Source organism: Chiroxiphia lanceolata, chromosome 3 (genome assembly GCF_009829145.1).
Source record: "Chiroxiphia lanceolata isolate bChiLan1 chromosome 3, bChiLan1.pri, whole genome shotgun sequence".
Classification (NCBI taxonomy): Eukaryota; Metazoa; Chordata; class Aves; order Passeriformes; family Pipridae; genus Chiroxiphia; species Chiroxiphia lanceolata.
Genome location: NC_045639.1, coordinates 82,565,910 through 82,591,630, shown reverse-complemented (window position 1 = coordinate 82,591,630; position 25,721 = coordinate 82,565,910). Strand labels below are relative to the sequence as shown.

At 43.8% G+C, this 25,721-nt stretch overlaps 1 protein-coding gene and 1 long non-coding RNA gene across 4 annotated transcripts; one reads left to right on the top strand and one right to left on the bottom strand.

Moving 5' to 3' along the window:
- Positions 1–5,602: 5,602 nt before the first annotated feature.
- Positions 5,603–12,835, bottom strand: TENT5A (terminal nucleotidyltransferase 5A). Of its 2 annotated transcripts, none has more exons than XM_032683852.1 (3): positions 12,818–12,835; positions 11,478–11,997; positions 5,603–10,486 (listed from the first exon to the last, which is right to left on the bottom strand). In XM_032683852.1, exons 2-3 carry the CDS (start codon positions 11,910–11,912, stop codon positions 9,707–9,709), a joined length of 1,215 nt encoding a protein of 404 aa, XP_032539743.1. In that variant the 5' UTR covers positions 11,913–11,997; positions 12,818–12,835; the 3' UTR covers positions 5,603–9,706. The 2 variants fall into 2 exon arrangements, with proteins under 2 accessions (XP_032539743.1, XP_032539744.1); XM_032683853.1 differs by lacking the exon at positions 12,818–12,835 and adding an exon at positions 12,202–12,452.
- Positions 12,836–14,869: 2,034 nt separating this feature from the next.
- LOC116785219 lies at positions 14,870–25,061 on the top strand. 2 transcript variants are annotated; one of them, XR_004356426.1, is made up of 3 exons: positions 14,870–14,972; positions 19,515–19,719; positions 20,837–25,061. It is a non-coding gene; the product is annotated as an uncharacterized LOC116785219 (long non-coding RNA). The 2 variants fall into 2 exon arrangements; XR_004356425.1 differs by lacking the exon at positions 20,837–25,061 and having other exon boundaries at positions 19,515–19,833.
- Positions 25,062–25,721: the final 660 nt, after the last annotated feature.

Here is a 25,721-nt window from a genome sequence, read left to right as displayed (position 1 = left end):
CATGTGCATTGGTCAATAATGTTTACCAATAAGAACTAAAATGCAAGTAATGCAGCAGATGATCTGTGACAACTACGTCTGCCCACAGAACAAATATATCATGTTCAATGTTGAGGTAATACTGTGTGCATTTCATGGAAAGATTGACAGTAGTTCTTCACCAGCACCTGAAGCTCTTTTATCGCTATTCTTAGTAGATTATCTTTGGGATGGCCACCAATCCAGCATTGCAGAGGCTCCGCTACCTAGTGCATTGTCTTCATAAAAGTCACGGCAATAGCCTGATCCAAGACAGATGCTGTAATCATCATTTGCATACGAAATACAGATATTCTTCCTGGGGGCAGAGAATGATGGGTGGCAAGGTGTGTCTGTAAGACCCTGGTGACAAGCAGGCAGCTGTCTGGGTTTGGGTTTTGGTGAAAACTGGTTAGTTTCAAGTTTTTGGAACTTCTGTGACTTTTTACTAATTTTATGAAATGTGACATATGTAAAGAGCTATGGTAGCTATGATGGCTATGGTGGCTGCAACAAGGCAGATGCTGCTCCCAAAGCATCTAGCACACAGCACAGATGCCTCTGCGTGATCCCACAGGGGTCCATGACCAGCAAAAACAGGCAAGAATGGGTTTGGCAGACTAGAAAACCCCTCCTTTAATATTTGACATTAATAGTGACAGAGGGTTGGGAAGAATTGAAAAGCATGTTGGAAAGCTCAATCTACAGAAAATGTGCTATTCAATTTTACAGTTTCATAAAAAATGCAACAGAGCTGTTTCACAGCTGGGGAGAAGGAAGCCCAGCCTCTTGATTTCGCTTCCTCCACTGGCTGACATTTATAGGATTTTACTTGTAAACAGCACTTACATAAATCAGTCAAGTCACAGTTCACACCACTATCTCAAAGCAGACAACGATCATGTATTTGTCGCTTCCTAAATGACAAAGCCTGAGGTGAGGAACAAGAGACATATATGCTTCCTCAGTGGGTAGTTTAGCCTAAAGCCCAGTGCCTGGTTTGCAAAGAGTATGAACAGGCTGCTGAAATCCAAACAAAAGCCTTCAAGGTGAGGAAGAGCTTCACCTACTAGTTTGCACACAGACATTTTTAATAAGTACCTTGCAGTGCATTTTATCCCTGATTGAATCATAATTGTTGTTTTGCTAAATTTTGAATTAATTCTTATTCTTCACTTGAGATGTCCAAGTAATTTTTGTATAAGCCTGCATGAGTAATTCCCTCTGTCATGAAGAACTGCTAGTGGACAACTTGGATTGAAGTATTTCTGAAGAACATTTCATGGGACACCCAGGACCCCTGGTTACACAGAGATGTACCTCAGATAATGACCCATCTAGCACCAACCTTACATCAGTGGCTCTCAAACACCAGTGACTAGCAGGATTGCTGACAGCCTGAAGAGCATGTGCTGGTCTCTCCATGTCTTCTGCAAGAATCAGGATGAGAAGGCAGCAGAGAAGCAAGCACAGAACAGCAATGCAGAAGTGAAAGTGAGAGAAAGTACTCAAGAACAAAAGAATAAAACCAAAAAGACTATAGCTTTATCTTTGCATCAAAGCATGAGTTAAATTAAGATTGGTTGCAATTACAGGAAGTTTTCCATGCAATTACTTTTCCACATTAGAATGTAGTGCAGGAACTCCATGGATATCTTGGATTGAGGGAATAAGCCAAGGAAGGGAGTCCCAGCAAAAATGAAAGCCATGCAATCATTGCAGACACGCGAATACTCTTTTAGCACACATTCACTAAGAAACACGTTCCCTTGGAGAAAATTATCACAGAGCCATGTACACCTCCCTCAGGAATGCCTGCCAGGAAGGCACCTCTCATCACCTTTGTTCAAACTGCAGAGAGGTAACCAGAAACGCACACTGAAAAGGATGAGCTGGATGTATCCAAAGCATATTCATTGTCTACTGTCTTTAGCTGTGACTTTAGAAGTGACAGCTTCTACACCTTTCAAGGAAGGAACTTAGAGAAGAAACCCTGCATGGGTTAGGTACAGAGAGTTTCACTTTTAAAGGTGCTGACTGTTCTGAATTTCTCCTTTTTCAGGAAGAAAAACTTAACTCAGGACAGTTGTCCGTCCCGAACAGTTGTCCACCCCCAAGTCAAATAGGAGGTAAAGTACATTTAAGAATACTATTCTCTTGAAAAGCAGCAATTTATGCCTTCAAAGCCATCATGGGAATCTAAGGGATGTTTTTACCAAGAAGAATACCCAGGTTTTGCACACAATATTTAGATGTGTACATAGGACATAGTTTTTTGCCTAAAAAATGCAAAAGGAAAACTTTCTGACATGTACTGGCATTGCACATCCTAGGGCAACAGCCACATGAAATGGTGGAATTGTGCATACACAATTGTGCATACACAAAACAAACACTCTGGACAGCCTAAGGCTATGTAAGTGTTTTGGAAATGAGTCTGTTCATCACGTATTATCAGACCTTTGAAGGGTGAGTATTTCTAAGTATTTTGAAGTGAAGATTTTGGTTTTGTGCTCTTGATCCTTACATGCAGACTAGAGCTGCACTGCAGAGCTGCTTCTGACACACATCTATAGAGATTTAGGTAATTGTTGCAAAACGACACAACTCCAATGCAACTATTTAAAAGACATGTAGATGTGGCACTTAGAGACATAGTTTAGTGGTGGACTTGTCACTGCTGGGTAAAAGGTTGAGCTTGATGATCTGAAAGGCCTTTCCAACCTAAATGATACTATGATTGCTGATGACACCGCCCTTGTTGCCCACACAGAAACAGCTCTGCAGCGTTTAACATCCTGCTTTGCAGATGCTGCTGAGCTCTTTGGGCTGGAAGTCAGCTTAAAGAAGACAGAAGTTCTCCATCAAACTGCACCTCAGGAAGTCTCCCATCATCCCCATATCACCATTGGCCAATCAGAGCTCAAATCAGTCCAGCAGTTTAATTACCTAGGTAGCCTCATCTCCTCGGATGGTAAGATTGACGGGGAGATAGACAACAGGTTAGTAAAGGCATATAGTGCTTTTGGAAAGCTTCATAAAAGAGTTTGGCGAAATAAACACCTGAAGAAAAGTACAAAGATCAGTGTTTATAGAGCCATAGTGTTGTCTACTCTCTTATACGGATCTGAATCATGGATTATCTACCACCACCACCTGCATCTCCTAGAACGCTTCCATCAACGCTGATTCCACACAATCCTAAACATCCACTGGTCAGATTATGTGACCAATACATCTGTTCTAGAACAAGCAGCAGTCACAAGTATTGAGGCCATGTTGCTGAGAACACAGCTGCGCTGGGCAGGGCACGTCTCCAGGATGAAGGACCACCGCCTCCCTAAGATCTTGCTCTATGGTGAACTTGCTACTGGCTGTCGCAAGAGAGGAGCCCCGAAGAGAAGATACAAGGACTCCCTGAAACAACATCTCAGCCTTGGCCATATTGATCAACATAACTTGTCTACTTTAGCCTCCAATCAGGAGGCCTGGAGACACATCATCTATAACGTTGCTGATGCCTTTGAGAACGCACACAGGATCACTCTTGAGGAGAAAAGACAGTGCAGAAAGAATCGTGTCTTGCAGAATATACCACCTAAGGAGTCTTTCTGCTGTGCCTTTTGCAACTGGTCATGCCTGTCTCGTATTGGCCTTTTCAGCCACCAACGCGCTTGCAACAAACGTGGGTAGAGCCCTTCCCAAACCTTCGTTTGCAAAGCCCAGCCATGATTCTACAATTCTATGAAAACTAGAAACTCAGCCTCAATCCTGCACAGAGGAGTTCCTGGGGAATTTTTTTAAGGCAATAAAATAAAAATGTGCCGCTGCAGCCAAGAAAAACTACAGAATGTTACTTATCTCAAAAAGAGACAGCTTCCCTGATCAGGCTCATTTTAGCAGGGTGAGCAGAATTTAAAAACTGGAGCCATTTCTCCTCCACTTCTATAATCTATCAGCATGTCCTCTAGCTTTCTACTTTGTTGTTTTTCAGGTGATTCCCATTCTCACACTTTGCTTCTGTCCTCCCTCTTCTTCAGTCCTGAACACTTACTTCCCCCCAGAAAAAAACAACATTCTAAAGTAAGCCATCAGTTGGCTGCGTCCTCATCATACTCCTCCTCATCATACTCTTCAGGAAAGAGGACTCAATGCTCCAGATACTCAAGGGGCTATCAAAAAAAATCCCTCCAAATTTAAGCAGAGAAATGGGAATTAACTCGTTCCAAAGCATAGGAGCATCCATCTGGGCTTAGATCTTGAGAGACAAGCAAAGGCATTTGGATTTAGATGGTTTCTAATCCCCCAGTTTCCATATGTGTCTTTGGGCAGTTGCCTTTGTCAAACTGCCTAAAACATTTTCTAACTCAGCAAGTTAACAGGAGGAAAGGTTAGGCCTCGTGCGCCTCCATTTCCTGGCATTAACCTGGGAGAAAGGTGATGCTGTATGGGCAGGGATGCCAAGCGCATCCCCCTCTCCTGGCCAGGCTGGCCAATGGTCCCATCCCACGCCCAGCAGGTTTCGAAGGAGGCACTGGGCAGAAGGCACCCAGCATTTGTCAAGGGGGCTGCTCTTGTGCCTGGAAAAACAAGTAGTCCCAGTAGCTTGTTTGTCTGGGTTTTTTTACAGAGGAATACAGGTTCACTCATCATGACAATAAGCATATTCACACTCACACTGAACTGGTTTGAGACTTCCAAGACCAGCACCATGTATGAATGAGCCTAGTAAGAGCTACATACTGCAGTCTTAGTCAATGTTTTTCAAGTTTGGGTCAGTCTGAGGCACCGTAGCTGAAAAAGTATTGCAATGAGCATTGTAAATTAATATTTTATATTCCCTTGAAGTGTTTTTTGAGGAAATTAGCCTTCATTACTGAGGCATCTCTCCTGTAAACACAGAAAAAACAGAAAATACCTCTACTGACAAAGACAGCATTGTAGGGTAGGGAAGGAGAGTAAACATTGAATCTGATGGGAAGAACAGGGTTGATTCAGCAGCTGAATCAATCAGGCATATGCATCTCTGCTCCCCAGCAGCTCCCCAAGCTGCAAGATCTGCAGCACCCATCCACTACAGGTGGCCCCAACTTTACACCCAGGGAGCACCACCCCATTGCCCCCGAACACCTACTGAAATGGTAAGGTGAAGACTCCAGCCCCTATTGAATATATCTCAAGGGCATCAGAAGCCCCACATTACTGTCAACATGGTGGTTTGTGGTGCACAGGTTGCAGGCATCACAAGATCCTGGTCCCTAAACTGGGAGGGCAGCAAGGGCGTGGAGCTGCCACAACGCTGTTTTGCTTTTCGTGTTTTGGACCATTTGCACAGCCCAACCAGTGCTGGAGTGAGTATTTTTGGCACTGGCTGGGGAGGTTCCTCTGCAGCTGAATGCAGCCAGCCAAACTCAGCTGGCACAAGGCAGGGCTTTTCAAAATGTTCTGCACTCCAATCAGAAAGCAGCCGAATGCTACTCTTCTCAGAAAAGTGCTGCCCTTGTCCTTTTTTAATGAAAGCGAACTTGGTATTCAGTAGGAGCAGGCCAGAGCTATTTCAAACACGGAAGACAGCAGACACAAATCAATAGAAAAAAATAACTTCTTTTTATTTACAAAAAAATCCAAATATTGGATGCTGTAAACAAAATTCACAATCTGTTCCCTCTAGAGTCTGTTTTCCATCAGCTCTTTTTCTGTCTGTGACAATGCCTATAGTCAAAATGTTCCAAAAGAGCAATCCAAGGAGCAGTTTGCTGCAACAGGATGCCTTGCAGAAGGCAACAGTTGTAAGGAAATTTGAGGGAAAGCAAATCTGCACAGACTCCTACAGACTGCAGGAGCCTGCAGTGCCTTTAGCCAAGCTGTCTTGAAATTTGCAGGCTTTTTTTTTTTTTTTACTATTTATTTTGTTAGCAAACCACTATTACAACAGCAAAACAGTACACTGATTTTCTTTCTTGGAAGGGAAACTCTCTGCATAAAGAAAACCATACAAAAGAATATATGCAAATAGGAATATGCAAATACAGTTTTTCTCTTCTGTGCAGTTTTATCTAACACACTTTATTTTCTCAATTTACAAAAGCGACTTTTTGAACCGGTAGGAGCTTCTGATGTGATGCAAACCAAGCATTTAATAAGAGCTGTTTAGAGGATTTGTGTGAAGGCCTTTGTGCAAGATAAAAAATATTTTAAGTGCAATAAGAGTTACTAGAAAAATATCATCTTTTTGGTCTTCTAATTGCCCTTCTATTTTTAGAAGAAATGTTCTTACATTTGAGAGGACAGTTATATCTAAGGAAAAAAAAAGAAAAAAAATCCCATTTCAAAGCTCTTGGTTGTTTCACGATTGCTACATTTAACCAAGTTTAGTGCCCCATTGGTTAGCAGGAAATTCAGCTGTGGTACAAACAGTTTTACTGTAATCAGGTCAATGTCTTTAATCAGTTCAGCTCTTTAAAAGGGGCACTGTCTCCTGCAGTACAAGCTCTAACCTTACAGCTGATTGGATGGGATAGATGAAGTCCACAAAGCAAGAAGGCGGTTGTTAACTTTAAAAGTACCAGTGTGCCGAAGAGGAGGGGAAAAAACAGTTAAAAAGAAGTCAGACTTTATGGAGGGGAAGGTGTGCAAACCACAGAAACAAGCCAGCTTTGAAAAAGGGTTCTTATTTTACTCTTGGCCCAAACTCATGCCTTCTTCCCACCTCTAACACCAGGTACCTTTTAAGCTACCAGTCACAAATAAAACAAAGCTCCACCAGTTCCACCACTTGATCATCAATATATGCAAAACAGATCTGGAATACCTATATAATATATATAAAAACATATTATATACGTATCAAAATGCAAATACCAAAAGGTGCAGTTTAGCTCAGAGCCCTGCTGTATGCACTATAAGGTAACTAGCTGCTGTCAATCAAAAAAAAAAAACAAAAATCCAAAAAAAAACACAACAAAATTTGAGCTGAGAGGAAATAATTCAAAACTTTCTTTCAAGCAATGGCAAAAAAAAAGGGTCCTTCAAAGGAAAAATTTGTGTCATGTATTATCAGCATTCTGTGGTTGTGGCACAGCTATAGATTCTCCAACCCTTTTAAAGAGTGGATGACTCATTTATTTGCTGCAAATAGTTGTGGGAGAAAAGACATACCGCATTACCAGCTGATCCTATTTCCCCAGCCCTCCCCTTGCTTCCGCTAGCAAACCGGGAGCAGGAGGCAAGGGGAGCCAATGGGCCAGGAGCACCCAGCCCAGACCCTCCAAGGGGCCGGAGGGAACCTCGCTGGGACAAGAAGCCAGTGGGAGGTTGCAGCCAGCACCAGAGGAAGGGAAGGTGGGGACAAGATCTGCACGTCAATGCTGGGAATGGCAATGAACCAGCTTTTACGTTTCCTGAAGGACTCACGGGGAAGGTGCTTCAGTAAACAAATCGGGTTCCTATTAAAGTGCCTGCAGAGTGAAAAGTACAAAGCGCGACAAAAATAGATGTGCCTTACTCTCTCCATAGGGAAAACACACTGCCAGAACTCGAGCCCTTTCCCTCTCCCTGCCTCTGACTCCAACACCAGACCCTGCTTGTGACCAGACAGGGCACAGCCGGTTTTCCTTCAAAAGCCTGAATTCCCTTTTTTTTTTCCCCCCCTCAGCAAGAAAAAGCAAAATATCAGAGTCAAGTGTCACTTAGTCATTAGGTTTTTGAAGCTCAACAAAGAATTTAACACCTTCAGAGATGGCACTGAACTGAAAACAACAGCAAAGGTTGGGTTTTTTACCCCCTGCTGATCTTAGGGAGAGGAAATGAAAGTGAATAGTTATTGTTCCAATGTAAAGTGATTCCATTTAAATAAAGTACAGTACTGAAATTGTAAATGCAGTGTGACAACCAGATCAAAGATGTTTAATATTTGCATAAAAATATATATATAATATATATATAAAATATAATTTTAAGCAATCGTGCAACACTCTTAAAAAGGGTTCATTTCACATTTGCTAAATTCTAGTGGTCCTGGAATGCATAATGCATTCTATTAAAAATACTCCTTTAAATATTAACAATTAGTGTTCAAATAACCAACTAATACAATATTCTTTAGCTGTCAGGGGGTTTAAATAAACCTATCTTTGATCCACGTTCCACTGAATTACACATCATGGAGGTATGCAGTCACAACATTAGTGGGTTAAATGTCAAAATGGCATTACAGTACAAAACAGTTAAAAAAATCAGCTAGTCATATGTTTCTCCATCTGTGGAATTATTATGGCTCACAAGCAACCCACTGAATTACTGTAATCCTTGTTCTTGCAACCAAAGACATTATCTGAATCCCACCTTAATCCTGACTGGTTCATTTACTCCAAATTTCTCAGGTGTGGGTTAAAAATTCACTGCAAGGTGCCCACTGTCCTATGACATCCTGTTGCAAACTGGAAAACAAGTAGTACTTTATTTAAACATTCCTTAATTGCTACATTTTCATAGACCACATTAATATATATTGTGTGTGTATATATATAGATATACACCTATAACATGTACATATATACACACACAAACATATATACACACATACACACACGTACCTAGGATAATAGCACACTGACATAACGTTAACTCTATACAGGTATTTGCCAAGAAAAAATATAGGGCATTTCCTCCACCACTTATTCACAAGCTTATGGGGTTTTTTCGTTTTTAATCCTTGTGTCCCTGATAAAACAAAATGCATGGTTAAACCATAAAACTATATTTTTTTTCGTCACTTCAAATTTTATGAAGGTATCAGGCACTTTTGATTACTATTGGTGTGTACAAATATAGGAACATCTTTCTTTTCTTTTACATATATATATATATATATATATATAATCTACTGTATCTTCTTTGCTCGGATAACTTATTTGAGAAATCTTTGGTCCTTGAGTATATTCTTTTTGCCACAGCTGGTTTTCCAGCATTCTCGCATATTTAAAATGTGAGGCATGCACGCAGCTGGAAATAATGGACTTTGTCATTGTACGTGTTTCTGTTTTTATAACTGTACCAATCCACTACTGTTCATTTGGAGCAAGCTGTTTCTGGTAAAGCATTCTAGTCAAGCAAGCTATACATTCTACACGGTCAATCCATAGACGGCACTTGCTGCAAGCCCCAAATGCAGTAATTCCAATATACAAATTTTATTCAGCTTATCTCTGCTTTATGCCTCTAACTTTTAATTCCTGAATATACATAGAATTGTTTTTTGTGAATTTTTTCTTTTTGTTTTTTTTTTTTGTGTGTTTTGTTTTCTTTCATATTCTCCCTTTTGCAGATCCCATTCTAGAGTAAAAATAAAAATAAAAGAAAATAAGGCTTTCCCACCTTCTCTATGCCAAAGCTATGGGAGCAGATATTGCCAACCCATATTGTCATCAAGCATTCCTCCCTCACTTATTTCAGGGGAAGCTGGTTGCTTTTAATGACAGGCCTCTTGTGCTCTGGGGTAGGATCCAATTATTTTGGGGTTCTTTCTCGATCATGCTCCCATTATTTATTAGAAGAACCACAAGCTTTTCCCAAGCTTGAAAACTAGAGCAGATCATCATTGCACAAAACACCCCATTTAAAAGGGACCCGTTGCCCCTTCCTACGTATTAGAAAACATTCTCCCCACCGGGTCTACTAATTTTGGTCCTTAATTACAGGGCAGCCAAGTAGAGTACGTGTGCTGCTGGCAAGGGAACACCGTCTGAACCTGGGCAATATAGTAATTGCTGAAGTTGGCATCTGCTACGTATGGGGCTGGCTGGTAATAGCAGGTGACATTGGCCACATTGGGGATGATATTTTGCTCAGCTAGGACCCGGATGGCCAGCATGGTGATCAGATTCAGAGTCTGTCTCCTCTCATGTCCCATCAGGCACACTGTGCTCTCGTTCACCACACCGTGAAGGGTCATGAGATAGTCATACTTGCGGTCCTCTAATCCCACAAAGTGGTTCTGCAAGTAGGACTCCAGCTTTCTCTGCTGTTCTCCAATGTCTGAGAAGTCAATGAAAAACCTCGAACACATGTATCTCTGCAGGGACTTAATCTCAGATTCAGAGGCAGCCCTAAAGCCCCTTACCAAAAGGTTGCAGTACTTCAGAAGACCACCTCCTCTGATTTCTTCTGGGTTTCTGGTGGCAATTATCTTGTTGCAGAGGTGATCAAAGGCTTCCTGGAAATCCCCATAGACACTCTCACCAATGATAGTTGGATGAAAAGTTTCAGTCATCGGATTCTCTGAGCACTCATAAAATAGCAGTAGGGAGTCCAGCTTGATTTGAAAGGAATCGACACTGAATTCAAACTGCCGCCTCAGAGAGTCCACAAATTTCAGCTCCACATTTTTGCCACTGTTGTTGGACAGGGAGATGAGACTCCATCGGTCTGAATCATTGCATACTTTTACCATTTTCTGCACATAAGCCTCCTATAATTGGAAAGACAAAATGAGCAAATCAAGAAACAGATGCAAGAAATCTCCCCTTCAGTGCATTTGCTTGTACCTCTAAAGCCCCCCCCAACCCTTGCATTTCATAAAAGATTTCATGGAGCCTGCAGATACAAACCAGAGAAGAAATGCTTAATGTGAGAGCTCAAAATGCAGGAGGATGACAGAGAAGGGTGTTCTGCTAGGACTGTGGCATGCAAGGGAAGCATATAGCAACACTGTTTCTTTCAGTCACTTTTAATACATCTACACACTAAGCCCATGACACACATGCCAAATATGCCTGCACCCACACGCAAAAGGGTGCTACTACAACCAGATAAGAAATCTTATTTATCTGTTTCCACTTCTCTCTCTCCTCCCCACAAAAACAACTTAGCAAGTGTTCACTCCCCTCAATCCTTCCAGTGCAGGTTCCACAAATCTGCCCCATATTAAAAAAAAATCCGTCTAAAAATCTGAAAGAGATCTGGCATTCGGTCTAATCAACTCAAGCAAACTGTCTTCGAGGGGAGGGAATATGCCTCCCCCCTAGGCACTTAGTGCACCTGAATGCATGCCTTACAGGCGGAGTTTCGTTCTTGCAGATATAAAATCCATCTATGCTCCCCTTGTACCCAGGAACCGGTCCCGCACACCGAGCTGCCGCCAAAACAGGCTGGGAGAGAGTTGTGCAGCCCCCCTGGCACACACACGGCCCAGGTAAAACAATGCTCCCAGCAAATCAACCGAGAAGGAGGAAAGGCTAATTAATCCTGAAGAGCCCCGGCCAGGGCGCTTCATTGCAAACTCCTTCTCGATTTTAAGCGTAAGGTGAAAAAATCGTTCAGGGTCCCCCTGGGTCGCGGGATGTGGGGGAGAGCTGCATCTCTGAGTCCACCCCTCCATTCCCAGTGGGAAGGTGCCCACTCCCCGCAGGCAGGCGCTCACACTTGCCCGCTCCGAGCGTCTGAGCACAGGGCAGGTTTACCTTCAGGGTGAGCGGCGTGATCTTCTCCTTATTCACCCCCTCGGGTAAGAAATCCAAGAGGCAATCCAAGACCACGTCCTTCACAGTCTGAAATTCGGCTTCTCCTTTGAGGTCGGCGCAGAAGATGAGGTCCAAGTCCTTGTAGCCCAAGCCACTGTCCTGGTGTAGGACGTGGCTGGCGGCCGAGCCGTTCAGCCGCACGTCGCGCAGGCCGATGCCCTTCTCCTCCAGCCGGCTCCGCACCACCTTGACGATCTGGCGGGGCTGCATGGCCAGTGTGGGGAAGTTGCCGCGGCCGTGGATGGGGATGGTCTCGCTGAGGATGCGGTCCAGCCGCTGCACTTGCTCCCAGCTGAGCACGTTGCAGTGCGCGCTCTCGCCGCCGCCCGCGGAACTCCCGCCGGGGCTGCCGCCGGCCTTCTCATCGTCTGCCATGGTGTGCGGCCGCCGCCTCCTCGGGCTGGATCCAGGCACCGCTCCGGCTCCTCGCCGGCCCCCCGGGCCCCCTCTCCCTCCGCGCCTGGCAAAACAGGAGGAAAAGCCAGCGGTCAGCAGCTGCGCGCACCTGGCTCCCGAGCTCCGCTCCCCAACGGCCGTCCCTTCCAGCGGGGAAGCGGGGGACACACCTACTGATTAGACTAAAAAAAAAAAAAAGAGGGAGAAGAGGGGGAGAAAAAGCCCCCCGAAGCCCGGCGGTGCTGCAGGATAGAGGAAGGCGCCCGACCTGCAGAGCCGCTGCTTGCGCCGCTCTCCGCGCCCTCGCCGGGGCAGAGGCTGCCCCGCGCCGACGGAGAGGCCGCCCCGCACCGCCCAAAAGGCCGCCCCACTCGCTGCCGCCGCAGGCTGCCGCCGTCTCCGGAGCTTTCGTAGTCCTGCCCGGGAAAGGTCCCCAGTAGTTTTTATACGGGGTTTCTCCGCTCTTCCGGGGCTCCGAGTCACGGCGCCCTCGTCCCGCCCCCTCCATCTGCATGGCCGGCCCGGCGGTGCCCCCGGCACGCCCACACCCCGCGCAGCGGCGGTCCGCCCGCCCCTCCGCGCCGGCGGAGCGCCCAGCGCCGCCGTCCCGCACCGCCCCGCGCTGGGAAACCCGCGCAGCGCAGCGCAGCGCAGCTTTTCCCGGCACGGATCCGGGGAGGCAACAAGTGCAAAACCCCTCCCTGCCTGCGCAGGGGGCGCGGCCCGTCCCGCTCCCGCCGTGCCCAGATGCGCGCCCAGGGGCACCCAGCTCCGTGCTAATGTCCATTCCCCCACCCCGCCTTTTTACCTCTTGCCCCCCTCCCCTCCCCACCCCCCCGCCCCGCGACATTCCCGGTCATCCCAGGCGCAGCCAAACTTCATACCAGAGCGACGGAATTTGGCAAGGGCCCCTCTCCAAACAGATGCTGAGGATCCCGGGCCGTGTGGTTTGCGCTGCTCAGCTCCTGATCGAGATTTCCAGAGCTGCCTGCAGCAGCTCAGAGGCACCACGCCGTGTCTGCCCGGCCCCGACCCGGCCCCCTCCCCCGCGCGCGCCCGCCCTCCCTCGTCGCCGGCGCGGAGGGGAAAAAGAAATCCCGAAGAGCACGAAGGAGGTCGTGCCTTCCAGGCGAGCATCCTGCCTATAGAGCATACTTGGGTAACTGCGGAGTGGGAAAAATAACGTTTAAGGCATGCATATTATATAAACATAACACATATGTTTTGTTTCAGTTACGTTTTCTTTTGAATAACAATGGATGTACCTGCTTCTTTTTCATCCCTTTAATACAAATACATATAGATACTATTTAAAATACGTATGGATACTATATACATATAGTTATTACTTAAAATACAGACAGACACTATTTAAAACATAGAGATACTATTTTAAACAGGCTAAGCGCGCACACACACAGACTACACCCCGCACGCATCAGCACCCGGGGACCCCGGGGTCCGCCACCGCGATGTAGATAGCGGGTTGCGTGGAGAGATGCAGGGATGGGGGGAGGGATGGGGTGGGCAGGACAGCGTTGCATCATTGCTCGCAGCTTTGTGACGCGCGGCTGGAAAGCAAATGGGGGTGCGCAGAGACGTGACGCGCGGCTTCCTCAACCAGGCACCTCGCCAAAGTGGGTGGGGGGCCAACAGACCCCGACGGGCTTTACTGCCTCCTCTCCCCAATTTTAGTGCCCCCCCCCCCCCTCCATAATCCCCTGCCTTGGAATTGGGTTGGGGCGGTATGGGGGTGTGTCCCGCTCCTCACGGGGAAACACCTGAGCCGGGCGACCTGGCGTGGTTTATCCTCCCCCCTCCAAGAGCAGAGGCGGGGGTCTTGCCGAGCTCGGCGTCCCTCCCGTCGGGGGAGACCCCCCGGCCCGGCCCGGCCCAGCCGCGGGGCAAGAGCGCCCCCTGCCGGGCTCCGGGCGCTCCCGAGGGGGCGGGCGCAGCCGCGGCCGGAGCGGAGGGGGGTGTTTGTTCTGGGGGCGGCCTCGGCTTTGATTCACTGCCCAGATTCCCTCTTCTGCAGCACGTCTGTTCCTGACTCTGGAGCAGGCAGGGAGTAGGGGCGACGACGAAGGGACCTGCTGTCAAGGGAGCCTGGGCCACTGGCTATTGCTGCTGGACACAGAGAGCCTCCACTCTCTGCTTGGGTGCAACTGACAGTGCATTCAAAGAGGAGGGTGCCAAGCAATGCCCATCGCCCTGCAGGGCAGAGAAATGCCCGAGTCTCCCCAGACCCAGCTGGGTCACAGCTGAGGCCAGGGTCTTACGGGGTTCCCACGGGGGAGTGCCTGCCTACCGCACTGAGGCATCACTGCCCTCAGTGCATAGTTATGAAGCTCAGAGAGGTTAAAGCATAACCTCATTTGCGGACTGGCATCACTCAGGTGAACCACAGTTCACTAGGGCACACGATTTAAACTTTCAGAAGGAATAACTACAGCCTTATTTATAAGCAAATTATCACTATCAGTAATCAACCAGATTACGGATTTCTAGAGTAAGGGCAAAGATCAGACCTGGAGGCATATCCCATATTAAGCCAGGACATATCCAGGAAAATGAGACTGCTTCCTGGCTGGGAGTAGTGAACAGTTCATTTTGTTTGTGTTTGTCAGCACGTTGCAATGAAATTTTAGCAATATTTCAAATACTGCAGAATATATCAGTGAGTTCACACTGGTCAGTAGGATTTAGTGTTATTTTATACAGACCTTGTTTCATTTCCCCACGAAGTGTGGGTTTTAACCTCTCTCAAATTGCTAATTCTTACCCACTTAAAAAGAAAAATGGGCAGCAGTTCATCCTGAGGAATACAGATTTGCTAAAGACAAGGGGAATATATCTCAGAAGGAAGACCTTTGCACTGCTGAGCTTTGCCAAAGGAGCAAGGCCAGCCAAACCCTGCCCTCACCTCACCTTCCCTTTTTCAGTGTAAGCACCTGCAAATCACCTCCTACTCACTTGAAAGAAGAGAGGAAATCGTTTCCAGTCAGAATCACTGCATTTACACTTTTTCAGTTCAGAAAGGTATGTGGGATATTAATCATTGTGCTCTTTGTATAGATTAACAACTATTTGCATTGTTGTGCAATTCCCCCCCCCTTCTCTTCCCCTAATTAATGGGCACTAGGTAAAGGGTGTGTTGTGGTTTTTTTTTTTTAATAGCTGTCTAAATATAAGGGAAATATATACTCAAATATGAAAGCCCAGGTCACTTTAAATCAGTAGAAATCATTAAGAATTTTGCAAGAAATTGAATTAGAGTGTATTAGCTTACAAGAAATTCAGAAATATTTGCATGATTTACATCAATTACAATTATTCTAATTATGAGTGGTAATGCTGCTGCTAATAAAAGAATACATTCAGCTCATGAACATGTTCTGTCCCTTTAATGACAAACTTACATTTGGAAGGAAAAGGTAGCGGGGTCAAAATTGTCAATGTGAGCAGTAATTCTTTAGCAGAATTTTGATTCTGTTACTCACACAAGTTGTTTGTACTGCCCGAGCAATTAGTAAAAACCCAAGATATGTGATGTGAATCATGTCTTTCTGTATGTCTGCACAATATTTTTCACTTAGTCCTTTCATTTAACCCATACTCTCAGTCCTGCTCTAGAACAAATGAAATTTAATAGCGATACATGTGTTTCTTGTATATGCATTTGTGTATATTTGCTAATAAAGTCCTCAGTGTGAGATGTTAATTCAGCTTGGCCATGTAACAGAGATCGCATTCTCCAGGTGAGTTCTGCTGAATTTAAGAATTTAAGTATTTTATTGACTGACTTATAACTGACATGTACTGTGACTGTAACATCATTCTGTCTCCCTTCTGCCCAAGACATGGTGCCTAAAACAGGAACATGTTCTCTTTGGACAAAAAAAAGAATGAGAAACTGTGACTCTTTGGCTGTCCCTATTCTAGGAATTGGTGCCCATTTGCTGTGCAGCAGGAGCAAAACTTCCAGTTTAGTTTTTTCCAAGAGGAATTGAGTTCATGTGACACAGCTGCTCTGCCGACATGGCCAACATGCGTTACCTACAGTCAGGGGATTCACTTCTGAGCAGCAACACTATTTCAGTCCAAAAACTAGCGTTGACTCACCTAGAGGTGTTTGTTAAAAACATAACAAACATCAATATTGCTATCGTCACTAGGTATTAAAAGCAGCAGCCTTCTGTCTTGTATTGACTTGGTAGAAACAAGGAAGTCTAGGAAGTCCAAAATACACTGGTGAGAAGTTTGGAAAAAAAAATTATCATAATTGTGTCATGAAAAGTTTAGTAATATAATTCCTCCTTTCTTTTATTTATTTCTAATCCTTCTATTAAGGACAGTGATTAACAGTGGAGACAAATGGCGGGTCATGATGGTTTTCCCTATCTCTTGACAATGTTAAAAATGCATATAGATGTTCAATATAATAAAAAAGCAATAGTCTGTAGCAAGATGGACATCGAGGACCACAATTTTCAGGTGGCTGCATATGCAGTGTATCGAGTGTGGATGAACAGGCTGCGCAAGGGGAGCTCTGGGGCCCCTCGGCAGCCCTGGCTGCAGTGGGAGCACTGGCAGTTGCATAGGGATACAGCAGCCCTGCAGCTTCCCACCCAGGCCTGGCACAGCTGCTCTCTCTGTCTCTGCTCAATAGTGCCTTAGCATGGCTGGCGTGGTCTATCTCATACAGAGGCCAACAGCAACTAAAACATTAAAAATGAGATCTTGACCTAATTTTTTGTTCTCTGCTTGCTAGAGATGGAAAGACATTGCTGGGCAGCAATAGCCGGAAAACTTCTTTATGTTATTCACTGTGTTGCTACACAATTATCTTGCTGGAAACAGCAGCTATATGAGGGAAGAATATTCATAGCTGTTCTCCACCCAGACAGTATGAAAATGTATCAAGTCAGCTCCAGATACAACTTTGTGGAGAGTACCGGCTGTTGTACCCTTTCCCTCCCTCCTCATCACCTCATGTGCGGCTGCTGGCAGGTGCTCTGGGCAGCTGCCAGCTCCATCCCACTCCCCACGCAGTACAGTTGGATGCCTCTTCTCTGCTGGTTGCTACCCCAGACCAGAGAGTGGGGAGATCTCAAATAGACATCAGTCAACAGGACAAAAGTGCAGAGAACTTGACTTGGATGGGAAATGCTGGGAATTGCCTCAAAGTTATCAGATCCAAACAGAGCCCAGCCCAGGGTGAACCTTGCACCACACATACACGTTCCAAAAATTAGCTTAATGAAAACAGCCCATAGTAAATGAAAGTTTGCTAGAAATGACTTTGAGCACCAAAATTTACTGTTATTGGCAATAGCACAGAACAAAGTACCTTCAAAATTAACTGTAAGACCTTGTCTATACCATGACACAGTTGTAATCCTTTCCAAATTTTTTAATTCATATATTTCCTCAGAACTAGTCTGGGCAAAGTTTGAGCATGGGTGTGGAAGTAGAACTTAAAGGCTGATTTTGTTTATTGGTTTTGTTTTGGGTTTCTTTATTTTTTTTTTCTCACTAGAGTACTCAAGTCTGATTTATTTTTTTTTTTCCAAGGGCTTTGTCGTTCTTTTGCATGCATGCAAAGTATTCTTCTGATACCTTGATATTCTATAATTTACACTGGTTTATTTCCAAAATTTATTTCCGTGTTTGACATTTTGTGATGGAATAATCAATACTAGGAATTATTACTGGAATTAACATTGGCTGCTGAAGTAGTCAATACTAAGGTTCTTTGAATAAAATAAAAATCAGAGTTACTAGAAAATGGTATTTCAAAGATAAATAAAATAAATCTTTGTGCTTTCAAAGTACTACTGTTTTCTTAGTTTTATTTTTCTTCTGCCAGATTTTACTGGAAAGATGTTTTACTCATCCTGGGAAAAATGTCAATGTTTGGTCTAAATACTGTGATGTTTTGAAAAGGTGAAGTTTGAAGAAGGCCAAATTATCAGAATTTTCTGATGAACCTGCCAGGAGCTTTTCTGCAATTCTGCTGAGAACGTGTGTGTTAAATGAAATAGTAGTATTCAGCATGTGCATTGCTGCAACAACCACTGACTAAGTCAAGAGATCAGGGCACCAAAAGGTTCATCAAAGGACCTGTTCCTACCTCATCTAGGTAGTTCATAGCCTCAATACACCAGTACATAACAGTATTTTACGTTAGACAAAATCATCAACATCTGCTCCTGAGTAGGATTTTTAAAGCTGGAGCTGTAGTCAGACACAGGAGATGGCAAGCTTCTCACCTTCTCCATGCCAGGCCAGCAGCCATTCCACCTACGCTGTAAAACATAAGATGGTGTGCTCCTGGCAAACCCTTTTTCTCTAGTTTACTTGCATAAAAACAGTCATGCTCTTAGTTTCAGTTATGTTTTACACTCAGATGCTGTTGTGATTTTGCCCATATTGATCTTTGGGATCTAAGTGTGATAAAAATTAACTATACAAGATCTAGGTATTCCTAGTCATATGGCAGCCATGCATAAGATTTTCTTTTTCTTTTTTTTTTTTTTTTGTTAAAAAGGCCACATTTTACATTGTTATGTAGGAGAGTTTAAAGCTTCTGTCTTCCTACCCCCATAAGAAAGACACCCCACCAATATTTCATGTCTCATGCATTCACGCAATATTAGTTTCTTGTGACTGATAGGATTTTATGCTGATTTTACTTCTCGTGTTTTGTTTACCTTACAATGCATTAAGCTCACATGGGAATACTCCAGGGGATTTCAGCATTCTGCCTTTTATTCAGAAGAGATGGAGAAACTCATAATTTCAGATTTAAACAAGCTGTCTTGCTTTTGGAACAGCAAACTGCAGAGTGAAAATACAATGTGAACTAGTAGAAATTAGGTTACTGATCATTCAAATAGAATTGGTTTCACAGAGTCAAAGCCATAATTTAGTTTTGCCAAGTACTTTCACTATCAGGACTATGACTCCTGATGGACTCAGGGCATCTTTCAGTCTTGATTAAAGCCTATAAATGCTTGAAATTAAGTGGTTTACTATTGAAAATGTGTTTCATTATCCAATTAATCTCACTGTTAAAAATGTGCATTATGTTCCTGGTCAAAGGGCATATTTACACAGAACAAGAGTGTTTGTGTTGAATTTGCTGTACACTGAAATCACATGTATATTCCCAAAGTGCAATTTTTAGCAACTAAAAAAAAATTAGATATACAGATTTGGTGCTCCTCCTGTTTAAAACTACCTGTTGAAGTAATACCGACAAACATTTGCATAGAGGCACAATAAGAATTCCTTAGCTGGCATCTCACACAATTTTACATCTCGCTCAAGACTACTGAAGATGGTAGGCTGCTGTTAAAGAAGGTTATCTATCTCTAACTGTTCCCAGGGAGGCAAAATATGTTTGTTTAGAGCAAATACATAACCATTACCCATACTACAGCAGATTTTTATTATCTAGAGTGGTATGGATGGGTCTTTCACTTAAAGGCAAAGAATCAAAACTGTTACCCAAAAAATGCAATGTTGTCCCTTCATTTTTTAAAAAAAACTTAATCCCTTCTTCTTTCCCCATCACAGATGATTCCCAGCTCTCTACATGCCAACGATGGCAGCTGGAGCAAGAACTCGGTTTGGAATCAAGCAAGAACTCGGTTTGCTGTCACAAACAAGAATACAATGGTGTGCTTTGCCAAAGGACCCACCTACAACACTCCTTTTTTCTTTCATAGATCTACTTTTCATTCATGGGAAACCCTGCTCCTCCACATCATACATTCCTTTGGTATGCTAGGTTCAAAGAGCAAAATAGTGTTAGAGAAGCGTGTTTAGTCAGAGTATGAAAAAAAGTGAACTAGGCAATTTATCAAGTACATTCCACAGCAAAAGCAGGGTATTTTGAAAAAAAAAAAAAAAGAAAACAAAAACAAATAAACAAAAAAACCCCAAACAATACTTTTTTTTTTTTTCCCAGATTAGAAAGGGGAATATGTCATAGAGGAAAAAAAAATAAAAAGGTGTTTTTTCCCATGCAAGCTTTTTCCTCCAGAAATGTGAAAATTATGCAGATCAGTACCTTACGCAGGTTGTTATGTGGCAGTAAGCCCTGCCTCCACATCACCAGGGGGTTAGAGAGCCACCTCTGATGAGGAGAAGACTCCAATCTGTGCTGCCAGTTCTCTTGCTGAGATCCTGCAGGATCTCAAATGGAATGAGCTGCCTCTCACAGCTGCAAGTTACCAAGTCTTTGTGCCACGCAAGCCAGAAACCCTGGGGCTCCAGCCCTTCCTGAGCATCACAGGAGCATCGCCAGCACTATTTACTGCTGGGAGGGATGGGCAGCTGCACGACAGCAGCTGCAACCCCGTTTTAGCTCAGAGCGGGATACAAACTCCTGCTGTGCAGGCAGGAGAGTTGTTGCTTTCCTGAGGAGCAGTTGTCAGAGCACAGCAATCTTCACTGCCCTATGCCACTGAGGCATGGGTTTTGAAGATCTCAGAAATTGGCAAGACCTAGGAGCTGGGAGCCTTTTCCTGACTGGGAAAGGACCAGACCAGCTTCAGCTCCCAGCTCCTGCTGAGTTTGTAGCTCAGCTGTTGCCCCACTGCTCAAGAGGCAGAAGCAGGCTCTTCTTCAGAGCAGCGGCTTCAGCTCCTCAGTCCTGCTGAGCTCAGCAGTAGCCCAGCTGAGCTCTGAACCGTAAGCTGGCTTTGTGGATAGACAAAAATAGTAAGGCATGAATAACATTAACACTGAAATAAGGGCAACTGTCACATTTCTGTTCCTTTTTTACTGTGAAGCCCTCACAAGGCTAAAAGGGCAGAGTCTAGAAGTCCAAGTGCAAAAACTCTCTTAGCCACAGCACTCCATTGTCCATTTAGGTCTGACTTGTTTCTGGACAGGCTCCTTGGGCATGCAAACTTTCAAGTGGGCTCTGCTAAGGAATAAGGAGGAGGCATCACAGCATGTAACTTCAACCCACCATTGGGATTGCAGAAAGGAGCCGAGCTGAGAATGGAACCTTTCTTTCCATCTCTGATGTTTAAAGGTTCCTTGTCATCTTCTAAAACAGCTTATCTGAGCCAAAATGCAGAGAACAGTTTATGAAATTTTGTCCTTTTGAAACAGAGCCCTGAGCTTTCCTCCTACTCATATCCAAACCTAATCTTATCCCAAGCAACAGCCTCAGCTACTTTGCAGCCCAGACTTCTTCTCAGGTCTTTCCCTGACATTAAAGGATTTCTTGTTGTTGTACCACTGTGCATCTGAAACAGCTGTTGTGTGTTACAGTCCTGTGAGGTAACCTGGTAAATGAAAACATAGTGAATGGCATACTAATATTATTAATCTATTTCTTGTTCCTTCACTGAGGAAATTTGCATAATTAACCCCCTAGAGGTTCTTATTTATCAGCATAACATTGGTTTCGTTTGCCATTGCATTCCAAATATTGTTTTGCCCTGGAGATCTGTTGTGCTAGAGCAGAGCTTCAGAGGAAGATTTCTATTCCACATGCCAAATGTTGCTATTATCCCTACTAGAATAATAGGGGAAGGATTTTGGCTCTAGATACATGGAATTTTATGAAGAGGCAATCTATGCTTTTACACACAGGGTCCCACCTGGATTATTTCTTGAGGTGGTGCTCAGAAGAGGGTTGATCCCAATGCAAGAGGGGTGATTCCCCATCAATCCCAGTACACTGTTTTGGTAGGAGCATTGTGTCTCTGGGCAGCCCACTGATGAGGCAACTTCTTATGAAAAAGAAGTTCCTGCCCTAAGTATTGCTTTGAAAGCCATCCAACATGGTGTTTCACAGCAAGGAAGGAGAGGTACATTGTCCCTTTTTTTCTGATTACATCACACTGTGTCCCCACTTGAGGCAGGTAATACATTTCGGTCTTTTGGTGACGTTAAGTGCCTGCTGCATAATTTACAGTACTTTGTTGCTTTGAACATTTGCATCCTAATTACTGTTAAGCAGCAGATGCCCAATAAATGTTGGGATTACATGTGTCCTTCCACCATCTGTCTTAGATTACTTCATCTTTGTAGGTAAACTCATAACATCTTAAAAGCAGCTGATCCCCTTCCGGCAAAGTGACTTGGTGTTCCTATTAATCACTTTTCATAACTCATTGCCTTCCTCACCTAAATTGCAGGTTGCTCTGGATGTGCACAGAGCCCTGGATGTGCACAGAGACCCAACAAGCCCTATGTAATGCTGTGCCAGCCCTGTGAAGAGGCAGGGGCATAGGTATCCTACGTTGCATCGCTATTGACCTCATGGCAAGTCAAACAGGAAGCCCAAAGCAAGGCAACAGGGCAGGTGAGCAGATAGACAGAGGAAAAAGCCCTGAGGCTCAGAAGAGTGGGCTGATCAAGGAGGTGGTCACCAGGAACAGAGGAAATCCAGACCTAACTGAAGAAAATCCCAAGGCCGTTTCTGCTTTGATGGGAGCTGCAACTGCTCCACCAGTTTTCATCTCTGTCTGCCTCCTCCTATGTTTTCTCTTCCATGGGTAATGTACTGGGGACAGGGAAGGAAGTACCAGGACTACTTAGTGGTAGTTGGCTCCGATAGTTTATGTGCTCATGTACTAAAAGAGCAGAATTATCACATGCCCTTTAAAAAAACACACCTACTGAATGCACAAAACTAGAGATGAACAAAATTGCTGTCTGCTAATGACAGTATGGAAGTAGTGGGTCAAAAAACAGCCAGAAAATGATTTCCCCAATTTCCCCTCTAATAAACCGTAATCCTGAGCTGATTTGTTTTTAAGGAGTTCTGGCATTACTCCAAAGGGCTGCATTTTCCAGAGATGAGCTATCCATTTCCTCTGGTCTTTTGAACATGGTTGCAGCTGAACTTTTAAGCCAGATCATCCCAATTTGCCAGGCATGAGATTATTGCTGGTGTGCAAAATGAGGAAGAGAATTAAAAATAACCATGCCAGTAGCTGTGCAGTCTGTTGGTTTAAGGCTTAGAGGTTTATGTGTCATTTGGAAGTACTTCAGTTCCAGAATAGGCTGTCCACTAAGCCTCTGTTGTAGGGAGACACACAGTACAGATCTGACTCCTTGCTTTTCACAGATCAGCTTAGGATACAGAAGCATGAAAAAACACTCAGACACTCATTTTAGAACTGAATAGGTCAGTGCTTTAACTGCACATGATGAAAGCCAGTAGTGTACTTGGGTATACTTAGCTCAGCTTAGCTCAAATTAATTGTATTATGCACATGTTAGGCTGTATCATATAATGCAGCATAGCACACGCATGGTCCTCAAAGGCAGAAATGAGTGACTCCAGCCACATAGAAAAGATGCTGATGAAATTTCAAAAATCAGATTTCCTGATGGTTTATTTATTTTTGCAAAAATGCATTTTTTGAATGTAAGCATTTTTAGATTCTTCCTTTTTATTGCTGAGCAAATGCCCTACATTTAAGTGCAGTTCATAAACCTTCTGTACCCACTAATGAGGAAAACGTTTGCAACTCTTAGACACAGGCCAGACAAAGAACCCAGTAGCCAAAGCTGTTCATATATCCCAAGACTCTCTTATTCCTCATCTCTTTTTCGGGTATATGTGTTTTAATTCCTACATAAAGAAATGGAACTTTCTGTAGTCTTTCAATGTAAATTTAGTGCAGGAGATTTACTTCACATATCTCTTGTGAAGTAAAGAGGTTCTTTAAACTAGATTTGGACACTTTAAAATATATTACCAATTCATCACACACCATGTAACTTAATGTGTCATTTTGCATCCAGATATCAGTAGCTTTTCTTAACATTAAAAGAGTTGCTACGTTATGGTCAGCCTTCTGTCAACCCAGGTAAAGAGCTATTCATTACCTTTTGTTTTTAATTATACCTACCTAAGGCCTGGGCCTGATGCGTTTTGAGCCCATGGTAACTCTTTAGCAGGCAGTGATCCTTTAGAGGGGAAATGAGGAATGTTTAGCTGTTAAAAACAGTTTTTAGTGGAGCTGATGTCCTCAATTAGTCCTTTTTACTTAATAATTGCCACTTCTTTTTCCTCTTGCTAGCTAAGTACATCTTCTTTTGTTTTCTGAGATGTCCAGAGTGTTAAAACTAAACTTCCTCCTCACCTTGAATAATACAAATGCAGCAGTCACCACTAAACATCTGGCAATTACACCTGAAATATCCACCAAGGATTTGCTATTATGATTCTAAGAAGAGGGAAAAACCATAAGTGGTTGGGTTTGTTGTTAGTATCCAACAGACAAAAGTACATCAGTGCTCTTAGGAGAGGACACAGGATTTCATAATCTTTCTGTGTAGATGATTTGACTTCTAATTATTTAGTTTTTATGGGCCTCCCCCAACTCTGTTCCTCCTCACCCTGAGCAGAATGAACACACATCTTTACAGACCCTGTCTGTTCCAGCCAGCATCCTGGAAGTGACATCTGCCCAACCTTTTTTCAAAGCCAGGTACTGTAGCTGAGTTGTCCAGACACTGCTGGTGTCAGGGCACTGGCAGCTCTAGCCAGAAAAGCACACTGGATGGGTGACATAGCATCCACATGTGTGGGTTATTTCAAGCAGCTCAGGCAAAAATACATCCATTGTTCAACAGTCCCTAGAACTGTTAATCTTGTTCCTCTATGCCAACAGCTGTCCTATTAATTGTGTATTTTTCATAGACGTAGTTCCGCAAATTCCATGTGATACATAAAGATCAATAAAAATAAGGTCATTTATAAACACCTCCTTCTTTCTCAGCCTCTCTGCCCTGCTCCCAGGATATGCCTGTTGGCAGGGTGAACCACCTGTCACAGACTTCGTCCACTTCGTCCACACCAAACGATAAAGCACTGAGAGGCATAATGATGGTGAGCAGTTAAAAGCAAAATAAAAGGGAAAAATAATAAAAGAAAAGCACCTATAAACATATTGGTGCATGTATAGCTCAGCCAACATGGACTAGAACCACCAAATACATTTCTGCTACCTAGTTTATACTTATTGAATGCCCTCATGTATTTTCCACAAGTGCTTACCTTCCATTTCATTTAACGTAACCCATTGATTTCAAAACTTGACGTAGGAAAGGTCTCTCTGGGGCCCCACAATTATAGCAAGTTGTGCAACCTGAGTATCAGCCATTTTGATAGAGACTTCCTGCCACACAGTGGGTTTCAGTTCTGCAGGCCTCTGCTGTGCTGAAGTAAATAAAGGACCATGTACACAAATACACCATTGGCTTTGTCTGCCTCTCCCATCTGCAGTCACACCAACTGGGGACTTGGGTTTCTGACAAGATATCTGATCTCTGGCATACCAAACCACAATGCCTTGCAGGACAGGAAGATTTGGGGGATATATAATTTCAAAACCATCTGGGTGCTGCAATACCTCTGATCATTCATGTCATGGGGAAACACTGAAGAACAAGATGGCATTTGCGTGCTGACCTCTTTTTTTGCTCTTCTACCTTTCTGGTCATGTACTGTATGTCAAAGTTGCAAAGGATTGTCATTCATAAGAGTAATCTCGTGCCAATCCTGTAAAAACTTCCTTTTAACAGAGATAAGATAATTCAGTCTAACAGTTCTTTAACTAAATAGGATTAATTAGCAGGAAGCTGGCTGCTTAATTCACCACTGACCTGTAAAACCTGATAAGAATGAGGTCACTGGACATAACAGAGCTATTTAGGAGTTTAGCTCAAACTCTTATAACAGAAAACTTCATTTAAAGATCAGTCTGATATAATAAAACTCTGGGGTAACAAAATATTACTTATTAA

Bases quoted from the DNA above. Each gene is read 5' to 3' on its own strand.
- TENT5A (XM_032683852.1), bottom strand. From the start codon at position 11,912: ATGGCAGACGATGAGAAGGCCGGCGGCAGCCCCGGCGGGAGTTCCGCG. The intron at 10,487-11,477 runs GTAAACCTGCCC...TTCCAATTATAG, and splicing joins TCACGCCGCTCACCCTGAAG to GAGGCTTATGTGCAGAAAAT.